A 15194-nucleotide genomic window follows, 5' to 3' on the forward strand; every position below is an offset into this window, starting at 1 on the left:
AATTAACCGGTACTCAATTTAATATGTATTTCAATGTAAAAGGAAATAGGATGACAAGGCATTATATATATATATAGTTAAACATCAATCTTCGTAATTTTTACGAATGGTTATGTAAGATTGAGATTAAAAATAAAAGAAATCGCTACACCTTCCAGTTAAGACTACTACTTTCTATTTGAGTAACAACTTATTGTTTCTTAAGAAAAGTTCGTACTAGGCTATCTTATTATAAAAAAATGATTTAAAAGAACTAGTAGCTTTGAGAAATGTACCCACAAGTTAGTGCAAAACACTAGTGAACTTTCAGAATATTAAAATTACGACATTAACCAGTAACCTCTATAACCACTAAACTAGTACAACTTTTTGTTTCGGGTCAAACTGAAGCACGCCTCAGGCTCAGGGTTTTCTTGCATTGATGTTGACCGATTGGTGGCCTTCGGTTGTTTTTGCTCTTTTGGTCGGATTGTTGTCTCTTATGTAAGCTTTTCCTTGATAAAAACAATATTGTTGCATTGTTGTGTGTTGGTTTATTCTACATTGGCTAGAGGTAATGGGGAGGGTCTATATCTAATATAACATGTTTAAACTCGCCGCATGTTTGTTCCTGTCCCAAGTCAGGAGCTTCTGGCCTTTGTTAGTCGTGTATGTAGGGTTTGTTGTTTTAAAATTTAGATTCATTTATATGTTTTGAAGTTTAGTGTGACGTCCCTGTTTGCTGAACTACTACACTTTTAAGTGTAGGTGCCAGCTGGTCTTTGGTTTGGTTGTTGTCTCTTTGACACCATTCTCAATTTTATTGCACAAAAAAGCAAAAGTAAAAAGTTAAGCTTTAAATCCTATTTCGACACAGATGCAATAAAAGGGTCAGAGAAAAAATGAATATATTCCTTTAACCTCACAACCTAATGCAATGTAATAATACGAGGTCAACATTAACCAATCTAAAGGCAACATCCGCTTAATATATTATTCAATATTTCTTAACATTATTATTAGACATCAACTCACTATGAAGAAATATAAAGGTCCTGAAGGAGCTGTATGTTAAAATAGAGTTAAATGTCATTGTAATTAGATAAAATCCCATTAAATGAACTTATTACAATTTGTTATCTGAAAGCTTTCTCTCATTTATTATCAATTATCGATGAATAAAAGGGAATGAGCATGATGATGGGATTTAATGGGCTAGATTTAATTGAATGAATGAATACTTCATTTGCAAGAAACATATACATGCTATGGCAAACGAAAATAAATACAGTATAAATTTTTTTTTATGACAAACAAAAGACAGCAGAGAACAGTAGTTACAGAGTATACAATAATATCATGGCAATATATGTGATCTAATTTTCCAAGGTGCATTTAAATAATTGCATAGTTTTACTGTCGGAGATTTAGAATGAGCTTGTAATAAATTATCTAACTTGTGCCAATCTGACCAAGAATAGTAAAACATAGGTAAAAATTCTATACGCACAGATCTATACGCTGGACATGATAAACAAAGTGATATTCGTCCTCTAAAACATTCATATTGCAACGTATACAAATTCTATTTTCTCTTTGAGTATTTAGATAACGACCAACATTTAATCTAAGTGTGCCGCTACGCACTTTAGTTATAATGTAATATAGATACATTAAAATGAAAACCAAATACTAGTTTATATCGTTTGTAAATACAAAGTTTGTTACTTTCTTCTAAAACTGTATTCCAGCGTTGTAAAGATTGATCTTTAATACGTATTTCTATGCAATAAAATATACAAGTTATCAATATACATGTAGTTACAGCTGTATATGTTGAAAAACTAAACCAGGACGATTTGTGCCAATGTCCTCTATTTTATCGGTTAAAATATAAATACTTTATATATTATGCAATCATAGCGTACACTTGTAAATATTTGAAATAAGTCCATATAAAAAAAGTATTCAAGCTGCATATTAATCTTTCATAATGGCATTATATGTATAATACAGTTATTAAGGAAATGAAGAAAACTAGTAATGTCTAGGACACAAGAGAATTCTGAGGAAAGCGTGGTCGTTTATTTATTAAAATTAGACCTTACGGGAGATGGTATGATAATAAGACCACGCATTGCCATCCCTGAATTATCACTGTACATATGTTTAAAATATAGGACATATTTTCATTTTTATTTTTCCTTTCATACACACATACACGGATATTCATATTTTTTTTCTTTAAAAGAGGGACGAAAGATACCAAAGGGACAATCAAACTCATAAATCGAAAATAAACTGACAACGCAATGGCTAAAAATGAAAAAGACAAACAATAGTACACATGACACAACATAGAAAACTAAAGAATAAGGAACACGAACCCCACCAAAAACTAGGGGTGATCTCAGGTGCTCCGGAAGAGTAAGCAGATCCTGCTCCACATGTGGCACCCGTCGTGTTGCTTATGTGATAACAAATCCGATAAATATTCTAATTCGGTAGGTCACAATCATGAAAGGGAAGGAGATTGTAGTTACGACGTAAGGAATATATCCGATATCTTTTGTGAAACGGTTATTCCATAACGGTCAACCAACTCGTGATGGCGTCCGTAAAATTTACGAAGGGATGATTTCAACTTCACCATTTTGAACTCGTGGATTAATAGCTTCCTTGTGAGCAGCAACCCTCTATCAAGAAAATCATGATAGGAAATGCAAGCACGGGAATATCGTTTCAATTTGGAGATATATACCCCGTATGCAGGTGCTGCTGAAATGTTGCTACTTAGAAATAGAAATTTCACAATTGGAAAACTGAAATCATCTCTTTTGTCGTAAAGTTTTGTTTTCAACCAACCCTTATTTTCAATTTCTAGATGTAAGTCAAGATATGAGACCGACTTAACTATATCTGTAGTATCCTTTATCTCTAGTTCGATGGGATAAATGCGTTCTACATAGTCACCAAATTTTGAATTATTTAGTGAAAGAACATCTATATAGCGGAAAGTAAAGTTAAAGGATATCGCTAACTTATTTTTCTTCCTAAGAAGTTCCTGTATGAAGTCAGCCTCATAATAATAAAGAAACAAGTCGGCAAGTAGAGGGGCACAATTTGTTCCCATTGGAATTCCGACAGTCTGTTGAAAAACACGTCCTCCGAACGTATCAAATATGTTGTCAATCAAGAAATCAAGCATCTTGATAATGTCAGTTTCAGAGAATTTTTTTTTTGAATCAAAGTGATCCTTTACAAAGTAGGATTTATCCCTCCCAAAGACAAGATACTTGTATCTACGTTGGCCATTCTTTTTTATGAAACAAAGCAATACCCTTTCTTTCAATTTGTCTTTTAGTTAAATGTCCCCATGAATGGACAACACATATTCAGATTAACTCACCAAAATATGTGCAATTTTCAAGACTACAGTTGAAGCTGTTACGTTTGGGAAAAAAATATAGTTGTGTTTTTGTAAATTTGTTTCTCGTATTTGTATAGAAGCTTTAAAATGTTTGCATTACATGAAATACTGTTACAACTACCTCAATAAATTCATTTCGGATATTGTCATTTAGATATGACTTTCCCAAAACAATACTTTGCTCTAACATGTATTTAACAAAGATAGTAACTTTTTGTTTTAGAGATGTACTTTGGACAAGGCCATGGCTTATTTCTTTTTAAAAAAAAACATATTTGCAGACTGACAATTGTAGATGTCTACAAGTTCATCACGGCATAGTGATATATCTACACTTTAATGTATACAATGTAGCTTATATGAACCTGTTCAATTTTCACTTTACTTTTTTATTTGATTGAAAGGCTTGAATAGAAAAAATTCAGGGGACAAACAATGCTTCTGATCATACCTCTACCGCGTGTCATGTTAAGACCATTTGTATTTACTAAATGACGTTTGTTAATTCTCAACCAGACTTAAAAATATTCACGAGGAAACGTATTCAGTTCTATTAACATTTACTCATAGTAAAATCTACATGTATATATACATTATATTTGTAAATCCGAAAAATGGAATAGCAGTGAACGATGAAAAGAAGTGTAACAGACGTACGGACAGAGACAACTACAATGTGTACGGTGTTGTTTTTTTCTGTGTAGAATGCGCTTGTACAATGAATCATCCAATACACAATTTTACATGTGGCATATCACGAGTCGATTTATATTGTTCATTTTTTATTTCTTTAATATGACATTTAAATAGTATTATGTTCACATTGTCTTTATTGCTTTTATTTTAATGCTGCCATTTCCACCATTACAACACTTCAATGGAATAAATGTCACACATCAAATCATACATCATACATGAATTATGTGATAAAAAAATATCATAATGTACATGTTTGACGATAAATAAGTATTTTGAAAAATGGTACCACATATGTCATTGGAACACACAACAGACATTTCAGAATAAAAACAAAAACAGACAAAAAAGACTACGGAATAACATAATGCAACTGTACTGTACACATTATCTCCATTTCAGTTAAAAATGCTTTTTTTTTTTCAAAAGTCGAAAAAATCGTACCTTTAGTAGCATATATAACAACATGAAAATATTTTTCATTATGTTTATATCTCGTCTCTAAATACTTATGAATGCAAGATGCTGGATATAAACAAGCAGACATCAACACATCGAATCATATAAACAAAATTAAGACATTAAGATGTCAACAGGCAGTCTTCAATAGACATAGCTTTACAATATATATATATGCAAAGCTTAAAACTGCACTTGGTCTAAAAAGGTTAAGAAACTATCCATAAACAATCTTCATCAAGACTGAATTCTAAATAACGTATTTTATCAGGATATCAACCTTTTTACACAGATAAATATATATACTAAGTGATGTTCTAGATTTTTTCCATGAACAGTGCCAATCTATATAATTATGTAAAGAATTGTGTTAAATACAATAGAGGTAAATTATATACTTAGATCTCTTCAGATGAACAAACATCATCTGATCGTAGCCACACGAGATCAATACGAGATACAATTATGTTAGTTATGGACTATTATTCTTGCCTGACTAAAACATCTGCCGGGCATTAGATTGCTTCTATCCGAGTTATATAGAGAAAATCCATGCTTATTAGCTTTAGAATACCAATTATATGTTATCTCTGGACGCCTCTTTAAGTATAGGATTTATATAGGGAAAAATGGGATTACCTTTAATAACTTATCAACGGAATTGTCAAATTGATCGCTTTATTTGTAGAATGTTAAAAGGGACAATGTTTTGAATCATGAATCAATTTAAAAATATGCTAGATATATGATTATATTTAAGAAGTCGTTCGGTAGCTGTATCGTTTCATTATAGTTTATCTCAAATCTTATATTCAAATTACGCTGTTTGAACATTATTTAAATATTTTATATCAAGTCCTTAATATATATGCAGTACCATTTTTTGATTTATTGATAAAAAAATAAAATAATATTTCAATATACATGTATATTATTTTCGAAGAGCATATTTTAGGATATTTAGAAGTATTTATTTTTGCGTTTTGTCTTGTCATGCATATTTTTCTCCCTTACTGATCAAAGAGGTTAGGTCACACCACGGCCATAGTCATTTTTAAAAAGTATTCTTCAAAAAATTCAAAATATCACAGCCATTGTATATTCTTTGAAAGTCTAACAATATGTCAACGTTTTTGGATTTTATCGTAACAGAGGACTTACAATTTGGACTGATTATTTTTGCTGATTTTTTGGCAAATGTTTAGTACTTATACCAAAGATGTTTAAGATCGACGTCCGTAATCAATTCCATTGAAATTGTTTAAAAGATTTGTATTTATTTCCAATTGAAGATGTCTTGATATTGCTAAATGTTGATCTATTGCGCAATATTGTGCATTACAAATTTCTTGTTATTGCACAATACTGTGTCATTGTGCAATACTGTGCTTTTGTAAAATACTATGCTTTTGCGCAATACTGTGCTTTTGTGCAATACTGTGTTGTTGTGGAACTATGCACTTAAATATTTCTTTTTATTGTGCAATACTGTTCAGTTGAAAATTTCTTGCTTATTGTGCAATAATGTTCTATTGGGAAATTCTGTTGAATTGGAAATTTCACCTTAAAACTTTCCCAAATTTGAAAGATAAAGAATAAAACCAATAAAAAATAATATCCCCCACCACCTCACCATCTTTTGAACCGACCATTGTAGAAAATGCCCTTAAACAAAATTTGCGATCTATACAAACAATAACGTGTTATATAAATTTCAATTTAATAAATCTACCTTATACAATCAAAAAGTAATCAAAAATCATTATTTGTATATAGATATTATATTTTAGTTTGTTCCAGTCAAACTTGATGTGTTGACCAATACATATTATATTGTGATTGTTGTGTCAAGCTGTAACATACTCCATCAACAGAGTGACTGACTTGTCTGTTATAAATCGTAATAATTCAATTAACCCAAACATATTGACTACAGCTAGTTCTGATAATTAATAATTTACAATTAAAGAACGTTGTATCGGAATACAAAGTCTCTCCTTACCACGCATCGTACCACGTATCATAACAATAATCTAATGAAGCCAGGTGAACCATTGACACAGTGAATACAGGAGTAGAGTCTCGTATTGATAATTCAGGGAAACAATTGTAATCAAATCACTAAAACATATCTGATTAGAACCGTAAAATAATCGATTTTCTACTGACACCTTTTCATTCATAGACTAATCCATCAGAGGTACCAGAATCTTAATACGAACAAACCATCATAGACTTATGCATCGGGGGTAATTGAATCACCATCACATGAATTGACAATGAAAATGATAAAAACACCGATGTTTTAGTGATCATAAGTTTACAATTACCGAACAATTAATCACCAAATAACTTTACTGTATAATATATACAAGTAGATAAAAATGCCAGCACAGCTTAAGAACTATACAACGTTGACTCTTTGGTATGGGACATCCTAGACTATAAATAAAGGCAACAGTAGTATACCGCTAGACTATAAGCAGGGCTTCTTCTACTCAGTATAAAACCAATCGTTAATATGTAAGTTTCTTGGTTTTATCGTTAACATGTAAGTGTTGTTGATTATCAGCTTAAGTAGCCGATTTCGTCAAAAAAGCCAAATAAAATGCACGATTTAAATATATGATAGATAATCGTAGTGGTGACAAGATTTCAGTTGTGATAGAAAAAAAAACAGTTTTATAAGGTACAATATCAATAATTCAAATACTTGACAACTGGTCAAAACAAAATGCAACAAGATGTTGCTCGGACGGACAAAGTAAATTCAATATAAGTATTATTATGAATTAACAAAACAAAAATTCACTTGGTTCTCATTTGTCACTATCTAGACGTGGGATACATAAAAGTCCAAAATTATTTTCCAACATGTACACATATGTACATTAGAACATATATCTACTGTATCGTTACCATTTGTCCATTTAAACAGGAGAACATCTGAAAAGTTCTTGTGAGTATCAAACCGATGCAAAAGATAGTGTTGCTTACATGAGCGGTATTTGGTTATCTGGTGAATGGTTGTTTCATTGTCATTCTAATCACATCTTCATATATTTATATACTAAATTTTATATAAAAAAATCGAGAGCATATAGCTTGCCCAAAATACGTTTAACGGCTTTGTAGTTTTTTTTATATGACAATGTATATATATAACTGATATATGACTTTTACAATAGAAAATAAACATTTAACCTAGTAAAACAAAAATGTATAGTTACAAAAAATTAAAAGTTCTAAATTTCAAAACTCAAAAAGAGGAAATACACAATCTAAGGCTCGACAATATCAAACAAAGAAACGAATGTAAACAGCTCGCATTAAAAAGACTTTGTACAACCATTTTCAAAACAAACAACGCCTACATAATCTTTTATGTAAAAGTGGAACTGATTGTACGTACAAGGTAGAATAACGTTTTTTCTTATTCTTCTTTCACACATTCAAAAATTGTAGTGTTACTATGGAGGAAGAATTCAGTTAAATGGTGTTTTTAAGACTGATGGAACTATTTCTTGTACATGTGAACACTATGACCTCATTGTGCTTATGTATAAACAAACTGAACAATGACATTTATGTAATGAATATCAAAGTTCTATTGTTAATAACTATAGGAAATGTCATAGGCAATGTAATAGGTCACGTGGTAATAAAGGACCTCATAAAATCACCCAGTCGATATAAACATTCTACCGACATCATTACTGAGAATTAACCTTTAAAAAGAATGAAAAACAATAGAAATCATGAAAACAATATTTGGAACGCTCAAGAAAAACGTTCACTATAATATTCGATACTATTGTTGTCAAATTTAGTATCTTTGGTAACACTGTTTGAAATATTTGATGTAATCTATAATCTTGAAGATGAATATAAAAAAACATATCTATGCTGTGTCGACTTAAAGGCTGCTAGCAAGTTATTGGGGTTCGTGTTGTTTATTCTTTAGTTTTCTATGTTGTGTCGTGTGTGCTGTTGTTTGTTTGTCTTTTTCATTTTTAGCCATGGCGTTGTCAGTTTGTTTTAGATTTATGAGTTTGACTGTCCCTTTGGTATCTTTCGTCCCTCTTTTATATCGGTCAGATTTTGTACAAAACATATGGATGTTTTAATGAATGACCTCGCAGAAATGCTTGAAACCAGTAATATTGGCGTCCAGCTCTCCTCACAAATTTTTAACTGTTTAATGTTTGCTGATGATGTAGTCCTTATCGGGAAGTCCGAGAAGGAGCTGCAGTGTCTGCTGGATATAACAGCCAAATTTGCATCTAAGATGAATATAAAGTTTAACCCAAACAAATCTAAAATTTTGATAGTAGGTAAACGCTTAGATAAATGGTACCTAGGAAATAAGCATTTGGACGAGACTAATGAATATAAATATTTGGGTGTTTATTTTACCCACTCTTTGACTTTTGCTTACCACATCAATCATTTCTTAAAAGATACTTTCGAGCGCAAACTGAATTATATGACTCAGCTACTTAATAAACACGGATCTTTTAATCACATATCTTTTGGGGATGCTCTCTGGAACTCGGTCATCTGACTTTCTCTAGCAAACGGATGTGCCGTATGGCTACCGTCATCCGCTTCTAGTCAACATATACTTGAAACATGGCAATATAAAACTGCGAAACTGATTTTTAATACTAAGATGAATATTCCAAAAGCTACTTTTTCCCTAGATTTGGGATGGGAGCCAATAAACGATTTTCCTGATAGACAAAGGGTGTCTTATTTTGCTAGGATTCAAGGCCTTGACTAAAGTAAATTATGCCAAATTTTATTTGAAGAGCTCAAGTCATCAAAGCTTCAAAGGGGATGGGACTATCCACAATATATGATCAATTTATTCAATATGGTTCACTTTTATAGCTCTAATTTTCTTTCTAACATTTTCTTGGTCCGACACCACAATTGTCGTCCCTTGATTTTCGTTGTTCACAAACATAGTCCCTAGTGTTGACAGTGGGTTACTTGCCATAAATTTTTATACCCCGTCCAAATTTATTTCTCCATGTTCAATACCTCAATTTGCAAGTAGGGGGGTGATGTTACACTGTAAAAAAGTTTGGGTCCAGAATTTTAAAGGAAGATAGTGATTTGGTCCAGCTGAAAAGGTTAAAAATTAGCACTTCGGAAGCAGTCAAAAGATTTCAAGACGCCCTAAACATAAAATGTCCATATTTTGAGATAGAGCCGATGAAGTTTTCTATAATATGATATAATTTGTCCAAAAAGTAGTACAACACACTGTAAAAATTTCATTGAGAAAGCGCAGGAGGGATTTTTTAAATTTTCATTTATGTTCTAAAAGAAATGCACTACAAAATAATTGTGGTCTCGGACCTCTTGGAAGGTTTGTCCGGAGAAGGCAATATCAAGAAATAAATGATAAAAGCAGTCTAGATAATTTCTAAAATTTTTATTTTGCACAAGGAAGGCAACCATATCTTACAATCTTATTAAAATAAGTTCTCATCACAAGTGATGAGAACTTATTTTAATAAGATTGCCATATCTTACTAACGTGTTGGACTTCAAGTCTGCAGGACTAAAATTGTTAATACGAACAAATTGTTAACCTATATGTGTTTATGTAATTCTGACGAGTCTATGGAACATTTGCTAATTGAGTGTTCTGGCTTCTCCTCAATCCGAAATAAATATATAACTGATATAAATGAATATCTAAGTTTTACTTTCCCGGGCCTCTGCTTCACAGAGTTATCGTCTTTCGATAAAATACAAATACTGGTTGGTGATTGCCTTTCTCAGGTTGATTCCTACATTAGTAAATCATTGGACAGTTTAAGTAAAAAGATGTTCAGTGAAATGTACTCTAAGAGACAATTGGTTTTGAAACCTAAACTTTGAATGTTATATGTTTACGTTACTTTTAGTTTAGTTCATATTTTTATTCTGTACATAATTTTTATATTTCTTATGTAAAGATGATGTCTTATTTTACAATGTACCAATTTTAAATCTGAAAATGTTTTATGAATATTTTTACTTGTCTGTATATATTCATTGCATATGTTGTTAGACGCATTTGTGGATACCCCGTCCGCAAGTGCCCCCGTTGTAAAGGGGTAGCTTCTAAATAAATATATATATATAGATCTGATGGATACATCTGTTGTAGGGTTGTCACTGACTCAGACGTACTTATGAATATAATTATTTTCTGTGACTGTATCTTACATTAATTTGTAGGATCCTTTACTATAGATAATTTAGCTGATCTGTAACAATAACATCTTCATGCCTTATATATCATGTACTGTAGTACGCCGCTAGATTAAAACTGACGTGGAAAGGTAACACATGCCCACCGAAAGCTCTTTTTTTGAGAGCCCAGGTGGTCGTGTGGTCTAGCGGGACGGCTGCAGTGCAGGCGATTTGGTGTCACGATATCACAGTAGCATGGGTTCGAATCCCGGCGAGGGAAGAACCAAAAATTTGCGAAAGCAAATTTACAGATCTAACATTGTTGGGTTGATGTTTAGACGAGTTGTATATATATATATATATATATATTGACAAGTGAAATACTAGACACTCAAGAAACATCCCTTAGCTTTTTTAATGACTATCTAGGGCGTAGAATAAAATAAAGGCAACAGTAGTATAGGCCACTGTGTAAAAGTCATCAATCGATTGAAAGACAACAAATCCGGGTTAAAAACTTAAACCGAGGGAAACACATCAACTATAAGAAGAAAACAACGAAAAAACAGAGCACAGAAGTGCAACAAAAACAAACAACAATGCCACGTACATAGAAACGAACTATTAGATAACAACCGTCATATTCCTGACTTGGTGGAGGACATTTTAAGAAAAATGGTGGTTAGAACATTCTGGAGCACATGGTATCATAGTATCAGATTGATGCAGATCATATAAATACATGCCACAAATTACAATAATACGCATACGAATGTACTTGATCACGTGAACTTGGTGACTTTGGAATCAAGAGTAGCTATTTCGGATTGTGTCATATTAAATAATAATATAAACAGTGTACTTCATTTGCTAATGATATATATTCTATTGAAATTTAATGTTATTTATGAGTTAATATCTCAGATTTAACGTTTATATCATCTAATAATAAATATATACATATTCTTTTCTTGGTTGACGCAACTTCATAGTACAATACATAACACAAAACATAATCTGGTACAAAAATGTCGAACTGATCCTATGTGGCAAATATTTGCGTATGTCAACACGACAAAACTGAATAAAATGACGCTTGTAAAAAACGAACTCCTATAAAAATAGATGCTTTTGTTGAATGCATTAATACCTATTAGTTTCTTATGACCTATACTATTCTTTAAGTCTAAATTATTAATCTTTTCATCTATTTCGTAATCAACTGACTTGACTTTGTGTTTCATTTTGTTCTCTCTTTATGTTCTATGTTCTACAGTCTGTCTTGTTCATGTTCTTAGTTATATTAATTATCTTAGACTTTTTCTCGATTTAAGGGTTGGATTGCTTCAATGATACTTCATAATCACTATGTTACAAAATAATGCGATATGGTTCTACTTGTCTTACAGAAAGAATATTGTCATTATATTTAACATGGCAATAAGAAGATAAAACGTGTTGGTTTTGTTAATTATTTCAGCGTCTTTGAACTTTATAATTTACTACTTGAACAAAGCATCTGTATGCTATCCTAATATGTAATAAATTAGTTCTGACATGCAATCTGTCAAGGCTTCACTTAATTTTCAAGTTTAAGTATAAAATATAATTAATGATTACTATCCTTGTTTTGCATGGTGACAGTTTATTGGTTGTTGACACTGCACATAGGTTGCATTCAGGAACTGGATACTTTCAAGTTTTAATTAGTTTAGTGTAATTACCATAGCACATGCATGCCAAACATGTTAGTCGTCAATACAGTGGCATCCTAATGGCTTTTGTTTACAAGTATCTGTAAAAACTCGCGTTTTCCTTGTTTGACAAAAGATTCTGATGGATGGAAATCCTGTATTTATATTAACTAGTTATACTTGCCCTAATTATAACTTTGGCCATCCCGATTACAACATTGAGTTTTCAAAAATAAATAAAAACAAAATGATGAACTGTGACGTCAAAAATTTAATCGTAACGCTTACAAATGAATACCGAAAAATAGGTGCCTTCCATAAGTAGCGGAAAAGGACGAAACAGGTATATAAGATTGTTTTGGAATCTTTTAATATCAACAAACAGTTATTCTATGCAAACGTAAAAACACAAAGCAAACGTTGAGTTAAGAAATTACATTATCTTGAAATTAAGTTCTTGACTGGTAGTTTTTATTTACAAACTATATTATAGTTTTGAAACCATTTTAATTTCAATGTGTACGACACGTGTTTGGAAATCTCTTAAAAATCAGTTTATCAAACCCAAACAGAAAATCTCAAAATCGTTATGTGCCAACTTTGTATCTTCCAATCTTACTTTAAGTACAATAAATAAAGTTAAACGCAGCCATGACAGACATAAAATCATAATAAATAAATATAAAAAAATAGTTGTGTACTTACCATCGTCAGATGTGTTGTATATAATCCATTTCTTACTGGCCACACTAACACTCAAAATTATTATACTTAAAATCACAAAAAATAAGGAGAAGTATCTGGAGCGCCGAAAAACTTTATGTTTCCAAAAACTTGATAATATTTTCCATTCCCGCGCATTAAGGTAGATGTCACTTTGACTAGAAAGGTGTCTTTTATTTTTCTTAGTTTTTTCAATGGCATGATAGGTTTGATACTGTCTTTGTCTATGACGCCTGATGTAGTTAATATCATCCTCAGAAATGTAATTTGCTGTCAGGTCAGGATGCACAAATTGTGTGATAAGTTCTTGTCTTGCCTTTTTGATTGGAGTTGTTGCACGTTCACGTTCACTAGGTTCAATTTCCGGTACCTCAAGTTTTCTTTGAAACGATTCTCGTCTTGCTCGACCCCATTTCATCCAAGCTGAATCAAAATCATTTCCTAATTTATATTTGCAAGATCCGGAACGTGAACGAAATGATCCTCGGGAAGTATGACTTTTGATTGAGCCTTTCGATCCTTTTCGTGTCCACTCATAATTTTCATCGTCGATTTCTAATTTGTGACTTCGAGATCTAGGTCTTCGAGGTCGATAGTTTTCAGGTTGGCTCTGATTGTGGCTTGAATTGTCGTCAACACTATTTTGACCAGGATTGTTATTCCTTTCGTTATTTCTCCTTGGTCTATAACTTTCCTTTTGTCTGCCATTAAAACTGTTTGTTTTTGTACTTCGTGACTGATCAAATAAATCATCAAAATTAGGTCCATCCGAAAACATTGTTTTCATTTCCGTATCCGGACTAATTTCCTTTTTTGTTTCCGGATTTGATTTAGACACTAGATTTTTCTGTTCTTTTGGCACTACCATGGCATGTTTGTAGCGAGCTAAATGCCCATGATCACATTTATGGTCATTAAAACTTTGATTACTGTGAATACTTTCTCGAGAGGAAAATTCAGATGCACCTAGTCCACTTGTTTCTGTTGAACTTTGTTGATGGATTCGTTGTAAACTGGGTGACTTGTCAACACATCCTCCACTGTCCGGAGAAAGATAGTGCCGACCATTGTTCCCGCCGCCCGGATTACCAGTTTGTTCCTGACCTGAGTTAGGCATTATAGTCGATATTACTACAGAGTTGGGTCAATGTTTATTATTTAATTACTACCATAGTTCCCAAGTGGTATTCTTTACAACTCGGAGAAAGTTTTTATTATAATAGACATATGTAAGCTGGCAATTATTGCAGTTTTTCATATTAATATTTTTAATTTTCTTTTACTTATTTCCGATGAGATACAATATTTACCTTGTTGCAACCTTCTTAAGGTACAAAGTAATTACATATTCCAATTGTTCAATAATATTTGTTTTCTATCAATTTTCCATTTAAACATGAATACTCCATATTTTACTTCGAAAAATCTATATTAGAAAAAATGTTATAACCATTAGATCTATAAATTCCATCAATATATCGCAGCATCTATTTCCATTAGAAAACTACCTACGTTTCAGGTAAATACAGGTAAGTGCTGAGAAGATTTATCCAATTATCTGATATGCTGTCACCATCTGAATCAAGCGACAATACTGAATCAGTAATAGATATACGAATGTCGTCTCCATTGTAGTTCGTTATTGACAGCTATGGAAAGAATATACAGCGATAAAATGAAACATGCGTTATTAGGCTTCGCACAATTGATACTGACGAATGACAGAGATTTTACATTGAATTCACAATTCGTAATAAAAGCTTGTATATAAAACAAAAATGAGCAGACAATTAGATTTGGATCAATACGAGATGTAATAATGATTATTATCATAATAATTAGAGATTTATTATAAATAATATATGATAGACAAATACAGTTCAAATTATTCAGTAAGGTCGTATAAAGATATAAGGAATGGTTGAAAAAATTATTTGAACCCCGTCTCTTTTTTGGCTGAAGTAATAAATCACACTAAACGCATACCCTGTAATTGATAAAAAAAGTGTAACAGAGGGAAT

At 31.8% G+C, this 15194-nt stretch overlaps 1 protein-coding gene across 1 annotated transcript in view; it reads right to left on the minus strand.

Moving 5' to 3' along the window:
- Nucleotides 1-14889, minus strand: part of LOC139501797 (uncharacterized) — a 51073-nt gene extending 36184 nt beyond the window's left edge. Inside the window, exon 1 of the mRNA XM_071291001.1 lies at nt 13156-14889. Within this exon, the coding sequence (XP_071147102.1) occupies nt 13156-14290 (1135 nt within the window). The 5' untranslated portion in view covers nt 14291-14889. The remainder of the gene's footprint in view (nt 1-13155) is intronic.
- Nucleotides 14890-15194: the final 305 nt, after the last annotated feature.

The sequence above is a fragment of the Mytilus edulis genome, chromosome 13, assembly GCF_963676685.1.
Source record: "Mytilus edulis chromosome 13, xbMytEdul2.2, whole genome shotgun sequence".
NCBI classification, from domain to species: Eukaryota; Metazoa; Mollusca; class Bivalvia; order Mytilida; family Mytilidae; genus Mytilus; species Mytilus edulis.